Source organism: Capra hircus, chromosome 16 (genome assembly GCF_001704415.2).
Source record: "Capra hircus breed San Clemente chromosome 16, ASM170441v1, whole genome shotgun sequence".
NCBI classification, from domain to species: Eukaryota; Metazoa; Chordata; class Mammalia; order Artiodactyla; family Bovidae; genus Capra; species Capra hircus.
The window spans coordinates 72,350,194-72,372,193 of NC_030823.1; the positions used below are offsets into that span (position 1 = coordinate 72,350,194).

Here is a 22,000-nt window from a genome sequence, read left to right on the forward strand (position 1 = left end):
CCACACAGCACTGCAGATACATCTCTGGTCACGAGGCATCCATGTGCCTGACGCCGCGCGGGTGCCCGCCCGCACCAGTCGGGGGCCAGCACCGCACATGGGCACACGCGTGAATGCTGGCTTAGCTCTGGTCCCCACTTAAATGGACCCAAGGACAAACACTGATGGCCGTCACTGACACAGACCTTGCAGGCTCTCAGCTGGACAGGTGAAAGGCAAAACTCGGCCTTGGTTTTGCTCCTCCTGCCTGGAACATGCCCCTGGGCTTGTTCTGCCCTCCTGGCCCCTCGTCTGAAGTACCTCCCTGCTTTTCCAGGCATCCCACGGTTCTGCCTCCAGGAAAACAAAAGCAGGAACCTTAGATGCGAATCATTTATTTGGCCTTTGAACCAGATGAAGATTTCTCCACTTTCCTTGGCAGCCTGTTCTGTCAGATTCCCCCGGGACCGTTAAGAGCCAGGGCTGTCATCCTTTGTTAAGCTCTCTTTTCTTGGCAGCCTCTGCCTTGAGCCTGTTATTTTGTCTTTCCCTCAGACTGGTCTTACCTGACTCAGAAATGTCATCCCAGAACGGAGATTCAAACTCATAGTAGCCTTCCTTGATCTTCTCAAACAGCTTAGACTCAGTTTCTTCATAGAAGGGGGGATACCCACACAGCCTGCAGTGGAACAGCAAGGTATATGCTGCTGAAGGACCCTGTCCTGGGCCAGCTGCTCCCCTCTGCCCAGCCTCCACTGTATACACCGGCAGGAAACAAGAGTCCCCAATCAGCAGTGTGACCAGTACATGGGTCTGCCCCTGATTCACGAATGATGCATGCATGTGCTAAGCTGCTTCAGTCATGTCCAGCTGATGCAGGAATGATGCAGCTTCCGTCAGATGTTTATTTAGGAACCAAAGTTTGGAACAGGTAGCCCTTTGTACATGATATTCCCCAGACCCTCACTTTCTCCCTTCCCCTGACTCTTTGCATGTGTGCAAAGTCACTTCAGTTGTGTGGGACTCTTTGGAACCCTATCAACTGGAACCCACCAGGCTCCTCTGTCCATGGGATTCTCCACCCAGGAATACTGGAGTGGATTGCCATGTCCTCCTCCAAGGAATCTTCCTGACCCAGGGATTGAGCCTATATCTCCTGTGGTCCTACATTACAGGGGTATTCTTTACCACTGAGTCACTGGGGAAGCCCCCATGACTCTTCAAAAGTGAAAGTGTTAGTTGCTCAGTCATGTCCAACTCTTTTTGATCCCAGGGACTGTTGTCCAGCAGGCTCCTCTGTCCATGGGATTCTCCAGGCAAGAATACTGGAGTGGGTTGCCATTCCCTTCTCCAGGGGACCTTCCCAACCCAGGGATAGATCCCAAGTCTCCTGCATTGAAGGCAGAGTCTTTATCATCTGAGCCACCAGGGAACCCTGACTCTTTTTTTTTTTTTTGGAACCCTGACTCTTTAGATGACGTATAAACTATCTTTAAGAAGGATGGTAGAAATGTCTACTTGAATGTAACTTTCCGAGGGATTCTTTTTAGGCTGTTTTGTTCTTCATTCTTTAGAACCTAAACCGCTGATTGGCACAGAGGAGACAGCCAATGACAATTTGTTGAGAAGGTCATTGAAGAGAAGAGTTATTCAACATACATTGAGGAAATAGAGAAATGCATCCATACTGAGGAGGAAATGATTAATTTCAGGTTATTTTCCAAGAGCAAAGTTTGCTATCAGTGAGAAGGGATGCTGGGCAGGGGGTGGTGAGCAGATTTGGAAAGGAGAGCCTGAGAAGGTGAGGAGAGGAACCGTGACCAAGTTCATCCAGGCCATCATTTTGCCTTGGGCTGACGTTACCAGGAGAGAAATCTAAGACGTGGACATTGTGCCCCTTTGGCTTCTAAGTTTAGGATGTCTCCTCCCTCTTTAACTGCTCATTCCATAGGGTAGGACTCAGTACATTTATACACAGTAAACGGGGGTGGGATGCAGACAGCGGGAATGCCATGTGGCTGCACAGTGGGTTCACGCTGAACTCTGTTTTTATAACCGGGTGGCGATCAGGACAAGATCTTCTGGAGCTGTGTGCATGAGTGTGTGTGTGTGTGTGTGTGTGTGTGTGTGTGTGTGTGTGTGTATGTGAATGCACATGGACATGCACATGCTTTGGAGGTGGATGCTGCTTGAGGTGCTGAGATGGGAGGAGAGAAGAAAAGATGAGCAGGCGCTGAGACTCCTCAGGAGCTGAGCCAATGCCAGCTCTACTTACAATATGTAAGTGATGACACCGATGGACCAGCAATCCACAGCCTTGCTGTAGGGTTTCTGGGCCAGCACTTCTGGAGCTGCAGTAAACCAAAGGAAGAGTCAGGCTGAGCAGGAGCAAGAGCAGGGGGTGAAGGATGCGCATCAAACGTCAGCAAGAGGCTTAGAGAAGAGGATTAGGGAGGCACCTGGGATGGTGTTGATGTTTAAGGCTAAACATTCTCCTACAACACAGACAGTGTCTCTTCCAGAAGGCTAAATCTTTATCCAATACACTGGGAGGTCCCATGCCAGGGCCCATGGCTCCTCCATCAGACTGGGGATCTCCAGGGCTCGGTTTCCTCCTTTAGGCTGAGTACTCCGGAGGCAGGGTCTGTAGCTTTCCACTCAGATGGGAGACCCCCAGGGCAGGGATCCTTAGACAGGGAAATCTGCAAGGTAAGGACTTTTTCCTCTCACGAGATCGGGATCTCCCTGAAAACAGAGGTTCCATTAAATGAGGAACTTCCAGTGGGCAGGTAGGAACTGTCCCATCAGTCTCTGTTACCTCCTGAGGGCAGGCCTTACTCTTCCCCATCAGCCCAGGAGCTCCATAAGGAAATGGGCCATGTCTTCCTCTGACTGGCAGCTCTGGGGCAGTAGTGAGCTGCCTTTGGTATTTATCCCAGATACAAGGGATTTGTATCCAGTGGACTCAAAACCTGTTGGTTGCCGGGAGCCAGCGTGAGGAATCCCACCCGTGACAAGGTCATGTGGCAGAGATCTGATGGGCAAGGTGAGTCAGATCTCAGGTTCTCCCCCTGGTATTTCCTGAGCATGTACCCCAAAGAACCAAAGTCTGCTGGCCTTTGTACTCTGCTTTTCCACTCTTCTGACACTCTGGAAAAAGTCAACTCAGAGCTTTAGTCTTCTGCATTTGAAAGGGTGTTTCAATCCCAAAACACCTCTGATGGCTTTCTAGCCTGCCTGCAGCTGCGCATGTGGTTGTTTGAGGCCTCCTGACTGCGGGAGGCACAGGAAGCTTAAAACATCCTAGGAATGTAGGGGCTTCCGAGGAGTCAAAATCATTAGAATAGGACTGATTAAAGGTTTCATTTGTTGAGCCAATACTTGCTGCCAAATTTTCATATCCTTTATTTTTAGATATAGTTGGTATATAGAAAAACAGATAGTAGACCTGGTATTAGCAACATTAGATCTTTGAGTTAAGTACTTTCTTTGTTATAACCCACTGCACCTTTGTTCTACAGGAATGTAACTTTATTTAGTACTTTGAGGGTGATGCAGAGTAAAGAAAAAACCCTTCTAGGGAAAAGGAGTTTTCTGGTTGATAGACAATTATCCAGGAAGAGAGCCATAAAAATGTTAACAGGCCTCTGGGCCAGAAGATAATGTAAACCACCTGAGACCTTTTGTATACAGGAGAGTATGCAAAAAGAAAGTCTAGTCTCAGTGAGGGTCAGGACTGTTGCCCCTGCATAACTCTGCATATTCCATTATTTCTTTATGTACAACTTGGGGTATATAAGCTGATTTTGAAAGTGGAGTCTTTGGCGTCTTGCACCGATGCTGGGCTTCCCCATGTCTTTCTTTTCTCCCCTTTTTCGGCTGAATTCCCTTCTGAAGCGGGGAGGCTCACCAAGTCTACTTACTTGCCCTGGCTGCTAAGATCCACGCAAAAGGGAGACCAAGGCGGGGCACCCTTCGATATTCAAGTGGGCGCCGGTGGCCTAACGTAGATGGTGCAAACCTCTTGTCTTGAGGTTTTATCGGTTTTCCCCATAAACCAAGTTATTCAGCCTCTTTTTCTCCACCTAAATTTCCTACTGTACTATTTCTTCCTAATCTAATCTTATATTTCTATATTAATAAATAAATAAGTTTTCTTTGCCTATCTGTCTCCCCTTCGAATCACCCTGGATCCACCGGGGCTAGACCCCAGCAGTTGGTAAGTAACCAACCTCTCTTCTGGGGAGAGAGGAGATTCCCTGTCTTGAGTCAGGGTTGTACTTCCCACTTCCAGCCCCAACCAGGTGATGAGTGGCCAAGAGAGAAGGAGCAGATGTGGATGCTCTGAGCTTTGGCTTTCTCCTTCTGAGAGCCCAGGAATGCTCTCTCCTGGTACCCTGCCTGTTGCCATCTTTTGGGGGGGCCCTGGAAGCTTACAGAGCTATGAGGCAGGAGGCCCCACTTCTGTCAGTTTCCTAGGGTATGTCCTTGGGTGTATATTTGGGTGCCCATATTTAAGTTCCTCAGATTCAAACTCAACACTGCACCTCCAGAATACCAGCAGTTGCGGGGCTGAGGTCTCCTCCAGACTGGGAGAAAGGAGAGAGGGGGGCTACTGGCCAACCCCTCTGCTACTGATCTCTGGGTTTGAGGTCTTGTTTCGGTCCCTGTTCTAGGTGAAAAAACAAAACCAGGAAGCCTTGCTGCAAAAATGAGAGCCAGAGTATAGACAGGGCAGTGGGAAGGCTCATGGGTAGGATGTCTTTAAAAGATGCAGGGTTTGGGAGCAGGAGGAGGAGTTTCAGATAGATTGAAAGTGAGTCGTGTCTGACTGTTTGTGACCCCATGGACTATTACAGTCCATGGAATTCTCCAGGCCAGAATACTGGAGTGGGTAGCCATTCCCTTCTCCAGGGGATCTTCCCAACCCAGGGATCAAACCTAGGTCTCCCGCATTGCAGGTGGATTCTTTACCAGCTGAGCCACCAGGGAAGCCCAAGAATACTGGAGTGGGTAGCCCATCCCTTCTCCAGCAGATCTTCCTGACCCAGGAATTGAACTGGGGTCTCCTGCATGGCAGGTGGATTCTTTACCAACTGAGCTACTCAAACCTTAGACCAGATAGATCGGGTGGCCCTAAGTCTCACATGTGACTGCTGTACTAGGATCCCGCTGTCTCCTCAGAGCAGTCTTTTTCTGTGAGTAATATCCATGTGGAGGAATGTAGCCAACTGGTCAACCTCCCCCGCCTCCCCATCCCCAGACTCACCCACGTAGCCTGGGGTCCCACAGGCAGTGGACATGACACCACTCTGCTCCATCTTGGAGAGACCAAAGTCTGTGATCATGATTTTAGAATTCTCCTCGGGGGTGAGGTACAGGAGGTTTTCAGGCTGTGAGGAAAGAGAAACATCATGTAATGTAGGAGACAGTTGCCTGAAACATGCATTTATTTCCTTTCCCCCGTATCTAATTTCTTAGGAAGCTGTATCCTGGGCTCCTGACTTTAAGGCCAGACTTATTTCCCTCCATTTTTCCTATCTTCTTCCTACCTGGACCTTCATTTACCATAACTCAGCACCTTGTATTTTGCTTTTGGCCCTGACTTTACTTAGCTTTATAGCTATTGATGTAGTAACCCTTCCTTCTCATCCCCAACTACCCCAAAATTGTTTCATTTTTTGAGGAAACCAACCCTTATTTTGTCTGATCTTTCTAAACTCTGGTACATGACTGGTGCGATGTTGACTCTGAATAAGTATTTATTAAATACTGTATTCAAGGCTGTGTTCAAGGAATAGCATGGATTTTCTTGGTAACCTCGTAGGGTGAGGATAGTGAAAATCAGAAAAAGGCTGAGGTGCAAATTAACAATGATTGTTCAGTCACGCAAGATTTGTTCTAGAATCCAAGAGTGAAAGGGACCTTAGGGGTCATCTGGTTCAACTCTCTCATTTTACAGAGCTTAGACTGCCCACGATCCATGCAGCTTCCCAAAGAATCCTCCATGTTTCCCGGAGGGCCCCGTCTCGGCACCTTTAAGTCTCTGTGGACGATGCCGTTCTCGTGGAGGTATTTCACAGCTGACAACACCTGCTGGATCACCAGGCTGGCATCCTTCTCTGTGTAGACACCCCGTTCCAGAATCCGGTCAAAGAGCTCCCCACCAGAAACACTGTGGACACAGGGGCAAGTGCAGGAATCCAGCCCTTATTTCAGATCAAAGGGATGTGAACGCCTTTGTTCTGGAGCTCTGGGGACATAGAGCCCTCTGATGGAGTAGGCATGTTTCCACCCACCATTGTTCAAGCGGTGCTGGGGGAACTATTCCAGTCTCAGGATACATCCTTTTGAGTACCTGGAGTGCTATCATTAGGGAGTCATTTCTTTTGGCCAACCATTGACCTCTCTCTGGAAACTCTTTTTTTAAATGCAAAATACCGCTGTTCAGGGTTTCGCAAGGAGTCAGTTTTCAACTAATACTACGTTGTAAATCAACTATATTCCAATCATTGCTTCCTGTGGACATATTTCACAGCTGCCTTCTTTCCTGGCCTGGGACGCAGGGAGCCGTGACAAAAGGGAGAAGTGACGCTGAAATCAGACAAAGTAGGAAAGAGAAGGAAGTCCAGATGAGGCTCACTGGGCTTCTGCCAGGATTTCTTTCCTCATTTCGGAGAACTGAGTTACCTAAAGCTGAAATGATGAGGTGGAGTCATAGTAGTGTTTTTGGGCTCACGTGGTACAGTATCTGAGGGTTCACAGGAGCTTTAAGATCAAGTCCAACCCTCACGCCTTGATGTTCTCTAAACTACTTTTACCAAGTTTTCTGTCAGTACTGAAACACATCAGTGGCACAGAACTCCCTCCCTCCTAAGACAGATTGTTTTATTTTTTGTCATCGTCTTAATATTTCTATGTATTATGATGGAACTTGACTCCCTGCAGTTTCTGCAAGTGACATTGCTTGTGGATATCCACACACGACAGCACCATGCTGCAAAAAGGGGGCAGAGATTTCTGTAATCAAAACGCACACCGTCCTGTTCCTTCTGTCTCTTCCTGAAGCTCTGGGCTCTGTTGTGGGAGCTGGAGGCTCATGAGAAAGATACTCTTTGTCCATGACTGTGGATTCCTGACTTACAGCAGCCTGGGTCCTAGAGCTGGTGCTCTAGAAGCCTTGGCAGTACTTTGGGCATCCGTGCGTGCTTGATCACGTCTGACTCTTTACCCTCTAGCCTGCTAGGCTCCTCTGTCTAAGGGATTTTTCCCGCAAAAATACTGGAGTGGGTTGTCAGTTCCTCCTCCAGGGGATCATCTGGACCCCAGGGATTGAACCTGCGTCTCCTGCATTGGCAGACAGACGCTTTAGCACTTGAGCCACCTGGGAAGCCCTCGACAGTACTTTGGTGACATCTAAACCTGCCCACCCCCCCACCTGGGTGACTGTGTGCTAATTCTGTTGACTTGGTCTCATTAAGATGCCATGTGATCCCTGCTCACTTGACAGTGCTGCTCTGGGTCCCTCTAAGCTCACTCCCTTGGCTGCTTGCTACCACTAGTCACTGGGCCTCACGTGAGTCCAAGAGTTAACAGCCTGAGTAGACTCAATAAAACTCCTGGGGAATCAGCCTATCAGTCAAAAAGACTGTGTCTACCTTTGCTGACATTGCAGGGTTAGCGTATGTGTGTGTGTGAGTGTGTGTGTGTGTGTGTGTACCTTATACACAGAAGCATCTCTGAGCCTAAGGATGAGCCCTCAGGGGCACTGACCAGCCCTACAGCAGTCACTCTCAGGCATAGCTCTTATCTGGATGTTACCATCACTTGGACACCTTTGTAATGTGGCACCATTTCTGTCCGACACACGGACACATGCAGCACGGTCTCAGCCTATTTTTAACACTGGGCAGCTCTCTTTTGCAAAAGTCATTCTTCCTATTGAATTGCTATCTATCTATCTATGGCTTCTACCTCCACAGTAATTTTACCCTGGAGGGATGCTAAAATATTTAATACCCAGTTTAGAGAACATGGGGGGCTTCCCCAGTGGCTCAGATGGTGAAGAATTAGTCTTCAATGCAGGAGACTCAGGCTTGACCCCTGCATTGGGAAGATTCCCCTGGAGAAGGGAAAGGTTACCCACTCCAGTATCCTTGCCTGGGGAATCCCATGGACAGAGGAGCCAGGTGGGCCACAGTCCATGGGGTCGCAAAGAGTCAGATACAACTGAGTGATTAACACTTTCACTTCATTTTCTTTAGAGAACATGGACTGATGGGTCAAAATGGACTCAAGCCTCGGTGCCAGAGGAAGGTTCTGGAGGTCTCCTGCTATGCTGGGCACTACCCTTTCAATTGTAGGGTTGTGAGGCGGTCCAGAAAGTCTGAGAGGCATAGGGAAGCAGGGAAGATGGACAAGTTAGGGCTACAGCCATTTACAGACTGGTATTTCAACAAGTGGTAAGTCTACACCGGTACATACCAACTCAATTATCAGCCCTAGTTTTAACCCTCGGTCCACTCAGAACACATCTACAACCAGAAAGAACTCTTGGCACGTCAAAGCCTCTTGAACTAATTCTTGGTTTGTCTTTTAATCACCATCCTTCTCTTACCACCAACAAACCTCTTCTAGGCCTTCAAGGCCCCACCAGACATGTGTGAGGGAAGAGGGTCGCCATGTACTTACAGCTGCATGACCAGGTAGTAGTGAGTGGTGCTCTCATAGATGTCCTCCAAGGTCACAATGTTCTCGTGCTTGATCCTAAGGAAGAGAAAGGGTCACCGTGAACGACCTATGGTTCACATGGTCCAGACACAGAATGCAGATCTAGCCTAGATGGACTTTGACTTCTTTCAGAGACTTGATGACAATGTTTAGGAAGATAGGATCCTTGTGACTCCTTCCTGATAAGTAGGCAGTCACAAAGAAATTCCAGAGAAAAGATTCCCAGCATGGTATTCAATTCGTATTTTTGAGTTGGGTAACTGATCCTCCTGACTTCAAGGAACAAATACCTCACTGTTACTCCAGGAATCTCTTTAAACTTTACCAAGAGAGAAAGCTAAAAGAACTGAGGGAAGCTGAGGGATCTGTCATCATTAGTTTATTCTACAAAACGGGGCTCCAGGTCTCCTTCAGAAACATCCCATCATGTGTGATCCCTCAACAGCTGGGATGTAGGTTAGCTAAGCCTCCTCATGGATAACCTAGGAGGAAGCTTTGCAAGATGATTGTTCCAGGATATTGTGAGAAAAACAGATGCTCATTTTGTGATTCTCAAGCAGGGGCTCTTTTGTCCCTCAGGGGATCTTTGACAATATTTACTGATGTTTTTCTTTGTCACAATTGGGGATGGGGGATGTGTTCCTGGCATTCAGTAGGTAGAGACAGGAATGTTGCTAAGCACCCTGCAATGCTTAGGAGAGCCCTCAACACAACAAGGAATTAACTGGTCTAAAATGTCAGTAGCACCTAGGCCAAGAACCTCTGCCCCAGACTACCTCTGTCTGGGATTACTCAGAGGCTGAGTCAAGCAGAATAATCATGTTAGCTGAGGGGTTGGTTTGCAAGCAGCAATTCTGTGCATGCCCTTCCAGGAGGAAAGTCTCTACCTAGGGGGAGAGGTAGTTTTACCCAGGGCTGTGCAGTACAAGGATTAACTTCAGCTTGGAGACAATTGGACCTGAGTTCAGGTCCATTTGCTACTTGGCTAATCTTGGCTGGTTTACTCAAATCTTTCAAACCTTGCTTTCCTTGTCTATAAAGTATATCTCTTCCATAGAATTATATCAGGATGAAAAGTGATAAGACATGTAAAATGCTTAGTACAGGGCTTGGGGAATAACAAACACATCATCAAGAGTAGCTAGTATCTTGAAGATATTGAAAAAAAAATACAGGCTCCATGCAGTGACTATGTGATGGATTCATCTACATTTATAAGCTGATGATGCTAACAGTAATTTATCGATGATTTACTCACTGAACAAATATTTATTGAGTATCTATGCTGTTAGGGACTGGTGATACAATGTAATGATAAGAAGGACCAGTGAGCCTATAGTCTCTCTCTCTACCCTAATCTCTCTGGAGCCCAGACCAAGACTTCTACCAGACACTTCTATGTAGAGATAGCTGGATATATTTATTCAATATGTATAGAGGCAGGTGGATATTTATATTCAATATACTGCAACCCACTGCTATTTCGTCTCAGCCTACACATCCTTTTCATTTGCTGTCCTAAGCAATGAATGATTTGACCACAGAACAGCTCTATCTCAGGGTCTCTTTAATGCTTTTTTTCTTTTATTCTCCTTCCAGCCAGCCCCAACCACCTCTCTCTCTGAAATATCTCTGGGACTCAGTCTTCTTGCCACCATGTGATCTTGCCGCCACCTCTGGTCCTCATCCATTGCCTCAGTGATTGAGAAAGTTTGGCAGTTGGTCTTCTGCCCTCTAGGCTGGCACCCTCCAATCCATCCACCACCATGCTTAAGAGGGATGGCTCTAAAATATAAACCGACCATGGAAATTTTGCCTTAAAACCCCTAGATGACTTCTCTCTGCTGATAGAATAAAGCCAATGTTCTTTCTCATGGCATCCAGCACCCTTTATTATGAGGTCCTCTTCACCATGGCTTCATCTCCAGTCCCTTGATGGCACCCACTCTCAGTTCACGGGCTTCCAATTCTAACTCTTCCCTAATGTCCCTTGCCCTTCCATGATCCTATGTTAATATTTATGCTACACTTGACCTGACTTCTCTTTCTGCACTGCCCTTCCTGCCTCTATAAAATTCTACTCACCCATCAAGGTCTGTCGTCTTTGAAAATGTACCTAAAATTCATACTCACGAAGACACACATACAGGCAACACGAATCTCTGTCTCTGCTGCTGCTGCTGCTGCTAAGTTGCTTCAGTCGTGTCCAACTCTGTGTGACCCCATAGACGGCAGCCCACCAGGCTCCTCCGTCCCTGGGATTCTCCAGGCAAGAACACTGGAGTGGGTTGCCATTTCCTTCTCCAGTGCATGAAAGTGAAAAGTCAAAGTGAAGTCGCTCAGTCCTGTCCGACTCTTAGCGACCCCCTGGACTGCAGCCTACCAGGCTCCTCCGTCCATGGGATTGGCCAGGCAAGAGTCTCTTCCACACTTTGCCTTTTGCTAGTGTGGCTCACAACCAATGGGACTGGCATTTGTTATGGGCGCTTCTGTCTCTGCTAACAAAGATATGAGTTCCTGAGGATAAGAGTTTTTCAACTTCATCTTTGTGGTCCTGATGCCTAAGCACTTTTGGATTACTGTAGGAGTTCCATAGGGGTTTGGTTTGAGTCCCGTTGTAAACATTTGATGATTTGTTAGTGCTCTCTCCATCGTGATAGTTGGAACACTGAACCTACATCTGCGTTAGAAGAAATCGAGGCTCATTTCCAAATCTTGTACTACTTCCTTAATTGTTACTTCTTCCTGGTGTTGACTTACAGCTGATTTTTGGTCCTTTGAGCTAATTACTTTGTGGTCTATGTGTGCAAACCAGCTCTGCTCTCAGCTGATCACTAGTTGATTTGATGGAAAAAAAAATCAGCCAAGACAACTGTCTGGCTAATATAGCTGATGGATCAAACTGACTCATCAGCTTGAGCAAAGGGAGTTAATACCTATGCGGGTGGAAATCCCACCTCAGTCTCTCTCAAAGGTAATTTGTGAAGGAAAGGTTGTGATCCCCTGGTTGCCCTTGACCAACACTAAGACCCACTCACTTTTTCAGCACAGCGATCTCATTCTCCAGGCTGCTGTCCCGGAAGGCAGGTGACTTTTTGATGCACTTCAGGGCAAAGAGCTTCCCAGTTACCCTTTGCTTCACCAGGAAAACTTCTGAGAAAGCTCCTCTGAGTAGAAAATACCAAGAGATAAACATTAGAACTGGCAGCCCAGGGAACATTGCTGGAGACAAAAGCAAAGGGCAGGTGAAAGAAGGTGTGGCTGGTAGTTTGTTTCATTGTCATCATGGGCACCATGGCAGATCCTATCTGACATGATAGCATATTCTTTGACTCAGGGGCTAGAGCGCTGGTTGCTCTTGGCTAGTTCCATGATTTGGAAATGATTCTCAGAAACTCTGCTTTAAGTCTGCAAACTTCTCCTCTTGGCAAACCTATTAAGGAGAGGCCACTGCTGATCTTAGAGAGGCAAATTCTGTAAAGAAGTGCCCAACTATACGCTTACAACCCCAGCTGCGGAAGCTTTGTGGTTCCCCAGTCAGGGCAGCTCTTCAGAAGCTCCTTAGTAAACGACTCACTAAGCTGCTTTCAAAGCACAGAGCTCAAGTAATTTACACCAGAAACACCAATGGTGGAGACATTCCAGCTGCTGGTGAAGATGCATGAACAAGTGCTACAACTGTATATTCTGAGAAAACTTGATGAAAAAAAGAGAGAGAGAGAGGTCGCTACAGAGTCAGTTTACTTGTCTTCTCCCAACATGGTGTGGGCTTCCTTGATAGGAATAATTAGTCCTGAATATTCATTGGAAGGACTGATGCTGAAGCTGAAAGTCCAATACTTTGGCCACCTAATGTGAAGAACTGATTCATCTGAAAAAACCCTGATGCTAGGAAAGACTGAGGGCAAGAGGAGAAGGGGACAACAGAAGATGAGAGGTATCACCGACCCAGTAGACATGAGTTTGGGTAAACTCCGGGAGTTGGTGATGGACAGGGAGGCCTGGTATGCTGCAGTTCATGGGGTCGCAAAGAGTTGGACACGGCTAAGCGACTGAACTGAACTGAAAGAATCTGCCTGCAGTGTAGGAGACTCCGGTTCAATTCCTGGGTCAGGATTGTCCACTGGAGAAGGGATAGCCTACCCATTCCAGTATTCTTGGGCTTCCCTTGTGGCTCAATAGATAGAGAAATTCACCTGCAATGTGGGAGACCTGGGTTCACTCCCTGGGTTGGGAAGATGGCCTGGGGAAGGAAAAAGCTACCTACTCCAGTATTCTGGCCTGGAGAATTCCACGGACTGTATAGTCCATGGGGTCGCAAAGAGTCAGACACGACTGAGTGACTTTCACTTTCAACATGGTTGTTGGCAGTTAGAAGTAGCACTGAGAGATGGGGCTCTAACATGAGAGAGAAAAGACTCCTCTATCAGCTTTAGACGCTGATGACTACTGTGATCCAACCATCAGCGGCAAGGGGGCTGAGCATCTGCTCGTTCGGTAGTATCTGTGAGAACAAAAAACAGAGCCCAGCTGCTCTGGGCAGGCTGTCTGAAGATGGAGAGGCTGGAACCCAGTGAGAACACAGGGTAGGATTCCAAATTGCAGGCTTCTTGGTTTAAGGGCAGTGTGGGGGGCAGTCCTCTAAAGACAAGGCCATAGCAACATTTAGTGAACAGCGGATGCTGGAGCCTGATGTTAGAACCTCAGATTTGGGGTAACAAGTCATATACCCAGTTTCTTCATCCGAAAAATGAGAATGTCAATAGTATCTGATTCATAGGGATGTTGAGAAGAGTATGTGAGTTAGTAGGTGTAAAGTGCATAAATGTGTACCTGACATCTAGTTAACTATGCGTGTGAAATACTATTATCGTTCTAAGTACTATTTTAGGGAGAACGCAGGTTAGTAACGAGAGGAGAGAGTTTAGGTGAGGAAATAGCTGAGCCATCCTCTGCCTGCCATCTGGGGGTTCTAGCGTGGAGGCCCAGTGGCAGCCCAGCTTCCGCAAGGACGTCCAGAATCTGCACTAGAGAGAGCTGGGTGTTTCCTGTGTCTGTTTCCTGTTTCCCCCAGCTGCACTTGGAACCGAGTTAATTAGAGCCTTCAGAGCTTGCTCTGTTCATTCATTCATTCACCCATCCCTCCAATCAAGATTTATTGAGCACCTACTGAGTCTTAGACACTAGAGATGAAAAGGAAAGTTTTTATTCTGCTCTTAAGCAGCCTGTAAATTAGTGAAGAGCCCAGACAAACGAGCAATTAGCATTCACTTTGAAAAATGCTGTTAGGCTTTCCATGAACGCTGGTTGAGCTGACAGAACCTCTCTGTCAGGCCCTGGGATTAGCACTGGTCTGCCTTAGAATCTGGTGTGAGAAACAAGGCACAGACAGACCCACAGGAAGTGCTATGACCCCACAGGAAACAGACACTTAAGACAGGGCCTTGGTTGTGCTTGGGAGGGTGGGTCACACACTGCGCAGCCCCAGCAGAGGCTGTCGCCTCAGAGCCACTGTATCTTTCAATGCAATAATTACGATAACATTTTTACTCTGGACCGCAAGCTAGAGAATAGGGCCTTTTTCCCCCCTAATGTGTACAAAGTGACCTTTTGGGTCGGCTAAGAATCACATCATTCGTGGCCCTCTGACTTAAGAACATGCTGAACTCAGTTTCAAGGGATCAGTGAGGCTTAGCCCAGGGCAAAAACAAGTTGGAAGTGATGTTTCAGGTGGGGGTGAGGAAGAAGCAGGATTAAAAAGCCTGGAAGTGCAGAACAGCAGGGCAGGGTGGGGCCGCTGGAGGGTGGTCCAGCCCCTTTGTGATGGATGAGGCAGAGAACAGGGGAGATGGGTGTGGAGGGAGGGACACTGGGGGTCCTATGCCTGGTTCTGGGTGGAAAATGCTCATGTGTTTGTGTGATGGATGGATGGAGGGAGGGAGGTTGGATGGGTGAATGGATAGGAAGTTTGGACTGAGATTATCATTGTGTTCCACTCATCGGAAGACCTTGCTTTCCTTATTGTAAAAGGAGAGTCGAACCACACGGCCTTAAAGATTCCTCCCACCTGTGATATTCTCAGGTTTGCCTTCAGATTTCTCCTTTTGCCTGTATCTTTGGAACCACATGAGGATGGTTCCCTGATTTTAAAGCTGATACCCTCTCTGAGTCCACTTGGAAAATGAGATCAAACTAAGAGCTTCCTGGCAGTGAGTGGCATCTCCTAGGGTTGTGCAATGTTGTGGGAATTACTGCTCTTCTGCTCAGGCTGTTTTATGCATGTTGTATGTTTGTGTGTGTGTGTGTCTGTGGAGCAGGGCCAGAGGAGAGGGATTAGAAGACTTAATTGTGCCGTCTGCCAGACTGGGGAGCAGAGAGCTAGTTTTGAGTGGCCAAGGTTGCATGGGTCAGGAGGCAAGACGGCCGAACCTCAGTGCTAAGAGCACTTGCCGTAATAGAACGTGATTTGCGTTTCCTGCTCTGAACAGCCTTCTGCTCTTGCTGGGAGCAGGGGTGCTAGAAGAGGAAGGGAGGAACCAAGAAGAAAAATCTTCTCCTGGGCCGTGAAAAAAGGAGGCCTGGCGCTCGAAGACATACCCTCTGTAACGGACAAGTTTTGCCAAGTGTCCCTACAGCTGCCCAGGGCCCTGGAATTGTGGGTGATTCTGGACAGATTTCACAAAAGCCCATTTTCCCCTGATGGGTGGTTCCAGTGGAGCTGAGGACTAGAGGACTAGAGGCCTTTATCGTGAGATCCTGGCGCTTCCTGAACAGGGGAAGTTGGCGCTGCCCAGCTGCCCCTCTGAGATCACATGACCTGGCTAATGCCACGGGGTCTGCAGCCTGGGGCTGCCTGTCCCCATCCCGAGCACCACAGAAGTGTCTCCTGAGCTTCTGTTCAACCTTAGCTGCTGCAATAGCTGTGACTTGCCCCCGTCTTGTCTGTCTGCTCCCCTCATATTAGCGCTGGGCTGGGTACATGAGAGCCACCAACAACACAAAATATAGACGGCTGGCCGCCGGGTCCTAGCCCCTTTAAATTTCAGTTTAGTATTCTGAGACCAGGAAGCTGTATTTTTCAAAAATTCCCTAGATTGAAATAAAACTAGGAAATGATTCATTCTCTTGACTGTCACAGTGATACTGTGGATATAGAAGGTGCCTTTGTTCTTAGGCGGTGCAGACAGAAGGATCCAGACGTGATGTGTCATGATATATGCAACTTGTTTACAAATTGTGCAGTGAAGTGTGTGTGTGTGTAAAGCAAATATGGTGAAATGTTAACAATTATTGGATTTAGGTGATAGGTATAGCAGAGTTCATGGTACTATTATTTCCCTTTTACGTAACATTTTCATAGTTAAACATTAGAGGCATGATAAGCTCCCCAGGTGGCTCCCCTGTCCCCTGGGGTTTAGAAACTGCCCGGCAGACTTCACTGAGCTCCTTGAGGGTGGCACGCCTCTGTCTCCGATGGTCCTGAAGCACAAGTCTGAGCAGGCAGTGAATACACTCTTATCAACCTGGGCTTCTTTTCCCCTCTTTCTCTGGATTTTTGGGAAGCTTAGCAAAGCATTTTTGATTCACTCATGAGCTGTCTTTCTCTCCTGCCCAAATGCCCCAGCTAAGCACCCCTGTCTTGACAAAGGCCCTTCATGGAGAGCAGATGCTCTGATGCCTGGGGTGGCCACTGAGACCCTCCTGTGTGCTGAGTGCCACCCCTGCCTGGGGTGGGAGGGCCCAGAGGCCTCCTCTCAGGGTCGAGCCAGCTCCTCTCTGGTTTCAGAGACTGTGTGGGCAGCATCACTGCCTGAGGTCCCTGCCTCCTAGCCAGGCGGAGGGAGCTAAACTTAGCCAGAGTTGGCTCAAAGGAAAGCTGGCTTGTGTGGACAGCCCATGAAGGGCCCCTCGCATCCCTGGCCCAATTAGCCCAGACTAATTAGCTGACCAGCAGGGGTTTGGAAGCCACAGGAGCCGGTGGCCCAGAGCCGCTGCCAGCCTGCGTCAGAGGCCGCGGCCTCCTGGAGGCGAGGCAGGATTAAGTGGAGAGTCAGCCCCAGGCAGGCTGTCTCTGCTCCACCAGGCATGCAAGCGCCGTCCAGGGGCAGGCACAGACACCCCAGAGGCGGGCAGGAGCTTGGCTAGGACTCGACTTTATTTTTCCAACATGGTGCTTCAATACGGAGCCGAGAAGATGGTGGTGGCGGTCGTGCACGTGCGCTCAGTCATGTCCGACTCTCTGCCACCCCATGGACTGCAGCCCACCAGGCTCCTCTGTCCATGGGATTCTCCAGGCAAGAATCCTGGAGTGGGCTGCCATGCCCTCCTCCAGGGGATCTTCCCAATCCAGGAATCGAACCCCGCAGACGGATTCTTTACTGTCTGAGCCACCAGGAAAGTCCAAGAATACTGGAGTGGGCAGCCTATCCCTTCTCCGGGGGAATTTTCCTGACCCAGGAATCGAACTGGGGTCTGCTTCATTGCAGGCCGATTCTTTACCTGCCGGGCTACCAGGGAAGCCCCAGAGGATGGTGATGGTGGGAGGCAATTCAGGTGTGTGTAACCCATTGGCTTTGTAGCCTCAGAAGCACCACCTTCTGTAGACAGCAGACAGTGGGTTTGCCCTGTTTACTGTGGGGGGAGTGGAATGAGGAAGGCAGGTGAGGAGGCCCAGGAAGGTTCAGGTCACTGGATCCCCGGAAGTGCTCCAGAACTCCTCTTCCCTGCAACCAGGGCAGGACTCACAAATTGTGATGGATCTGGAAGCAGGGTGGGGTCTCGGGGGGTAAGAAGGCAGAACCTTGGGGAAAGGGCTGAACTGACCTCTGTATCACCCCAAGGCACCTTTCCCTGAACTACCCCTCAAAGCCCCTACTCTGCTCCTGCGACCTGTTGAGATGGTGTATCATCTGCTGCTGGCCCAGGACGGCTGTCTCCAATTCACCCGCCCGCCCACCCCCCCACCACCCGCAGGCAGCCCTGCCGCCCCAGCCTCGGCCCCTGGACTCACGATCCCAGCACTTCCATGAAGATGAAAGTTTTCCGGATGTTGGTGGTCTGTTTCTTCCAGGAACTGCAGTCATCCTCTTCCTTTCTACCCATCGCCTCCAGAGTTGAAGCTTCTGGGGATGCTTGGTTTGCGGAAGGGAAGAAAGGATCTGATCAGCTACTTTGTCCAATAGGATGAGAACAAGTTGGAGAAAGGATCTATAATACTCACATCCTTCACGTAACAACTAGGAGTAAGGACGGGGAGCAAAATCTGGATAACTGGCAAAAATAGGTTACATTACCATAACAGATTTTATTGACAGTCCACTACGTGCCCACTGAGCTTGCCCCGCGGTCACAGGGTTTAGACTCTCATGATGGAAACTCCCCCTTGTACAAATGTCTTTAAGGACAATAACACATTTACAAGTAGATTAACATGGGACTATCCACCTTTGGAGAAGGAAATGGCAACCCACTCCAGTATTCTAGCCTAGAGAATCCCAGGGATGGGGGAGCCTGGTGGGCTGCCGTCTATGGGGTCGCACAGAGTCGGACACGACTGAAGCGACTTAGCAGCAGTATCCACCTTTGAAGGGATCTGAACTGTTTATGATACAACTAGAGCTTCCCTGGTGGCTCAGACAGTAAAGAATCTGCCTGCAACGCTGGAGACCCAGGTTTGATCCTTAGGTGGGGAAGATTCCCTGGAGAAGGAAATGACAACCCAAAGTTTTTTTTATTGATTCAGCCTACCGAGTCAGCCGGACTTCTCTCTATTATCACAGCTTGGCTGCCTCCTCCAGTCATTACTGTTCTTAACTTCTCTCCTACTGTTCTGAGTTCAATGAATGAATAGTAGGTGAATGAGCATCGTGTTTCCTCTGCACCTCCCACAGCATTTAGCACAGTGCTGTAAAAATAGTTCCTCATTAAACTCTGAATTGAAATGTGCCCTGAGTTCATCTTAGGCTTTTCTTGATACTAAATACTATATTTATTCGACGGTCAACACCTACGATGTGCCAGGGGCTGTATGTACCCTATCTCATTCCCCCTAAATAGTACCTTTGGTAAACCCCCTTCATCCGTCAACGTGTGTCGTTTGTTTCCCTGATTGACGCAATGAGAACTGGAGAACCAGAGACGTGATCTTACAGCCTAGTGCGGTAGATAGAGCAGATCTGTTTTTTACAAGGATGATTCAGGATGTATCTGAAGATCAGATCATGCAGCCAAGATTATAGGGCTAATGATTTGCATTCTAGATTTCTTACTCAAGATTAGGAACAGAAGCTATGTATCTCCTACTGTATTACACTGCATTCTAGCCTTTTGACACTTAGTTCTAAGGTCTTATTTAGTGGTTTTCAATACATTTCTAGACAAATGGGTTCATGTTATATTTTACTGCAAGGTAACGTTGCTTATGGTACTCAGTGTATAACCCAGGGGTCAGATGAAGAACATAGGTGATGGTCCTGGCTTTCAAAGCACCAGAAGACTGGAAAAGTCAGGAACCACGCGAGTGAGCTAGTATGTACACATTGAGAAAGCCTGGGTAAACCGTGAAGGAACAGAACCTGAGCTTGTTACAGAGATGATCAGGTCTCTCTGGTCTTCTTTAGGTGAAGGTCAAGGACTCATGTCATAAAGTAGCTTCTAGGTTCTTTTCTGCCTTTAAGTCATACCTGGGAGGCTTAAGACCCTGGAAATAAGAAGAATGTGACTAAGCGTGGTCCTTGGTAGGAGGAAGAGGCGTGGAAAGACTGACAATTCTGGCCCAAGTGGATCCTGAGAAGGAGATGGGGAGACAGATGGTGTAGTTGGCAGAAGCACACATCTTGGTTTTTAACCCTCTTGGAGTAAGCACCCATCTAGGAACAGAGGAGATCAGGGGATGGCTGGGCCCCCCAGGACCCTGATGGTGGGAGACAGCAAGCCTAGGAGGAACTCTGACTGCAACCGCCTTGAGCACTCGCCTCTGGGCAGGCCAGGGATGGGTGGCAAAACAGCGTCACGTGGCCTGCAGCGACTCCAGAAGTTCCCCAGGGCCTGAGGGGCTGCAGCTGGCTTGGACAAGCTCATGATGCCTAACCATGCTCCACGCTGGGTGGCCTCATGTTAGCATGGAATCAGCCACCATGGGAATATTTACACCATGGAAACAGGCAAATGCTACCATCGGGGCCTCTCTTCCACTCCTTCCCTCAGCCCCCAAGAACCAGACGGTAAACATCTACCAGCTCATCTCTGCCCACGGCCCTGGAGAGGGGATACTTAACTACCAGAGCACCTGTCAACCAGAGTCCAGAAGAACAGACAGCTACAATCAGGGCTTCTAGGATGGAAGCAAATGTCTGGGGTCAGGGCTTTAGTGGAAGGTGTCCTAGAGGCCCGATGGAGCCAGGTGCACTGCAGAAGTCACTGGGCAGCCTCTGGCAAGATCCCCGAGAGTCGGGATCCGAGGCCCCTGATAAGTCTGGGGCCCCCTTCTCCCTGCCACTAGCAGGCTAAGTAAGTACCTCAGTAAGTATCTCAAACACAGAAGGCCACCATGAAATAAAACAGGGGGAGGAAAGGTCATCGCAAGGCTGTATGTTTTCTTTAAAGACACTGGATCGGCTAAATGAGACTCTTTATTAAACATGAGGTCATATGTTTATGGACAAGGTTATAATGGACAAGGTCAAATGTAAAGTTTCCCTTTTTGCTGTCTGGTAAGGCTGGAGTTTATGGGGAAGCTTTTATAGGAAATAAAGAAGCTACATTTCCTTTGCACATTTCAGTCTAGTGTGTAAATGTGCAACCTGGCTATATAATACATGCCAAGTCACTTTAGTCGTGTCCAACTGTGTGCAACCCTATGGACTGTAGCCCACCTGGCTCCTCTGTCTGTGGGATTCTCCAGGCAAGAATGCTTGAGTGGGTTGCCATGCCCTTCTCCACCTAGGTATTGAACCCACGTCTCTTATGTTGCCTATGCCTACCTTGGCAGGTAGGCTCTTTACCACTAGCGCCACCTGGGAAGCCCCATAGAAGCTCTTATTATGAAAGACACATGTGGGCAATGATAAGCATTCTTTAGCATTGGGTCCAGCCAAATGTAGGCCCAGTGTACTCTTCCTTCATATCCCTAGGCCCATTGGTTGATTTGTTCCTTTTGGCAGGATGGCAGCCAAGAGGGACCACAGCAGCTGAGGGTCCAGGCACTGGCCAGCAGAGGACCCACCAGCAATGTGATGGGCTGATCTTGAACTTTGAGAGCACAGCCTCCAAGGTGGAGACAAATGAACGCTGACTGGCAGAGACTGCTTTGGGGAAGATGAGATATTAGAATAGAGGGCTATCTTTCAGTTCAGTCACTCAGTTGTGTCCAACTCTTTGCAATCCCATGAATTGCAGCACACCAGGCCTCCCTGTCCATCACCAACTCCTGGAGTTCACTCAAACCCATGTTCATCGAGTCGGTGATGCCATCCAGCCATCTCATCCTCTGTCATCCCCTTCTCCTCCTGCCCTCAATCCCTCCCAGCATCAGAGTCTTTTCCAATGAGTCAACACTTCGCATGAGGTGACCAAAGTACTGGAGTTTCAGCTTTAGCATCATTCCTTCCAAAGAACACCCAGGACTGATCTCCTTCAGAATGCACTGGTTGGATGTCCTTGCAGTCCAAGGGACTCTCAAGTCTTCTCCAACACCACAGTTCAAGGGCTATCTTTAGCCAGGTACTATTCTGCAGATTCTTAGCCCCAAATCTAGCAGCTTCCACTTATCAGAGTTATTGGCAGCTGGACTTGGACCGAATGCATCTTACTGTCTAGACACACAACAGCGGAGAAGTTCTGAAGGCTGTAGGGGATGAGGGTCAAGGCTTGGATCTTACAAGGAGCCAATTAACAGCATTAGTTTGTGCGACTCCCTCTGTGTCTCCCCCTCCATAGAACAACAGGCCTTCAGACGCCCCTTTTCCAAGCAAGGAGCCAACCGAGAGCCTTCTTTCCAGTGTGCCTGTCCACCGTGGGGGCGTGCATCACTCCCCTTTCTGGAGCCCCAGTTGGACTGCCGGTCTCACTCTCCAGGAGGCATCACCGCCTCATTAGCAGCTCTGTACTCACTGTTCCTTCTTTCCCATTGCTCTTAAATAGCTTAAAAACACAGTATTCTTAGCCTAAGCTCAGCTATAAGAAAACATCTTTCCCGCCCACCCCTCCTCCCATACACTCCATCCTAACAATTCAGTTCCATCTCCCAAGCCACGTGGAAAGCTCAGGGCCCCCATCTGAAACCCCACTGAAG

The 22,000-nt window shown here is 48.6% G+C and overlaps 1 protein-coding gene across 2 annotated transcripts in view; it reads right to left on the reverse strand.

The window, feature by feature from the left end:
- CAMK1G (calcium/calmodulin dependent protein kinase IG) overlaps positions 1-22,000 on the reverse strand; it is a 32,797-nt gene that overhangs the window by 4,778 nt on the left and 6,019 nt on the right. For both annotated transcript variants that reach the window (XM_018060785.1, XM_018060784.1), the window contains exons 2-8: positions 17,720-17,840; positions 11,748-11,876; positions 8,671-8,745; positions 6,016-6,154; positions 5,249-5,372; positions 2,255-2,330; positions 546-658 (exon numbers count right to left, since the gene is read on the reverse strand). In XM_018060785.1, the coding sequence (XP_017916274.1) occupies positions 546-658; positions 2,255-2,330; positions 5,249-5,372; positions 6,016-6,154; positions 8,671-8,745; positions 11,748-11,876; positions 17,720-17,811 (748 nt within the window). In that variant the 5' untranslated portion in view covers positions 17,812-17,840. The remainder of the gene's footprint in view (positions 1-545; positions 659-2,254; positions 2,331-5,248; positions 5,373-6,015; positions 6,155-8,670; positions 8,746-11,747; positions 11,877-17,719; positions 17,841-22,000) is intronic.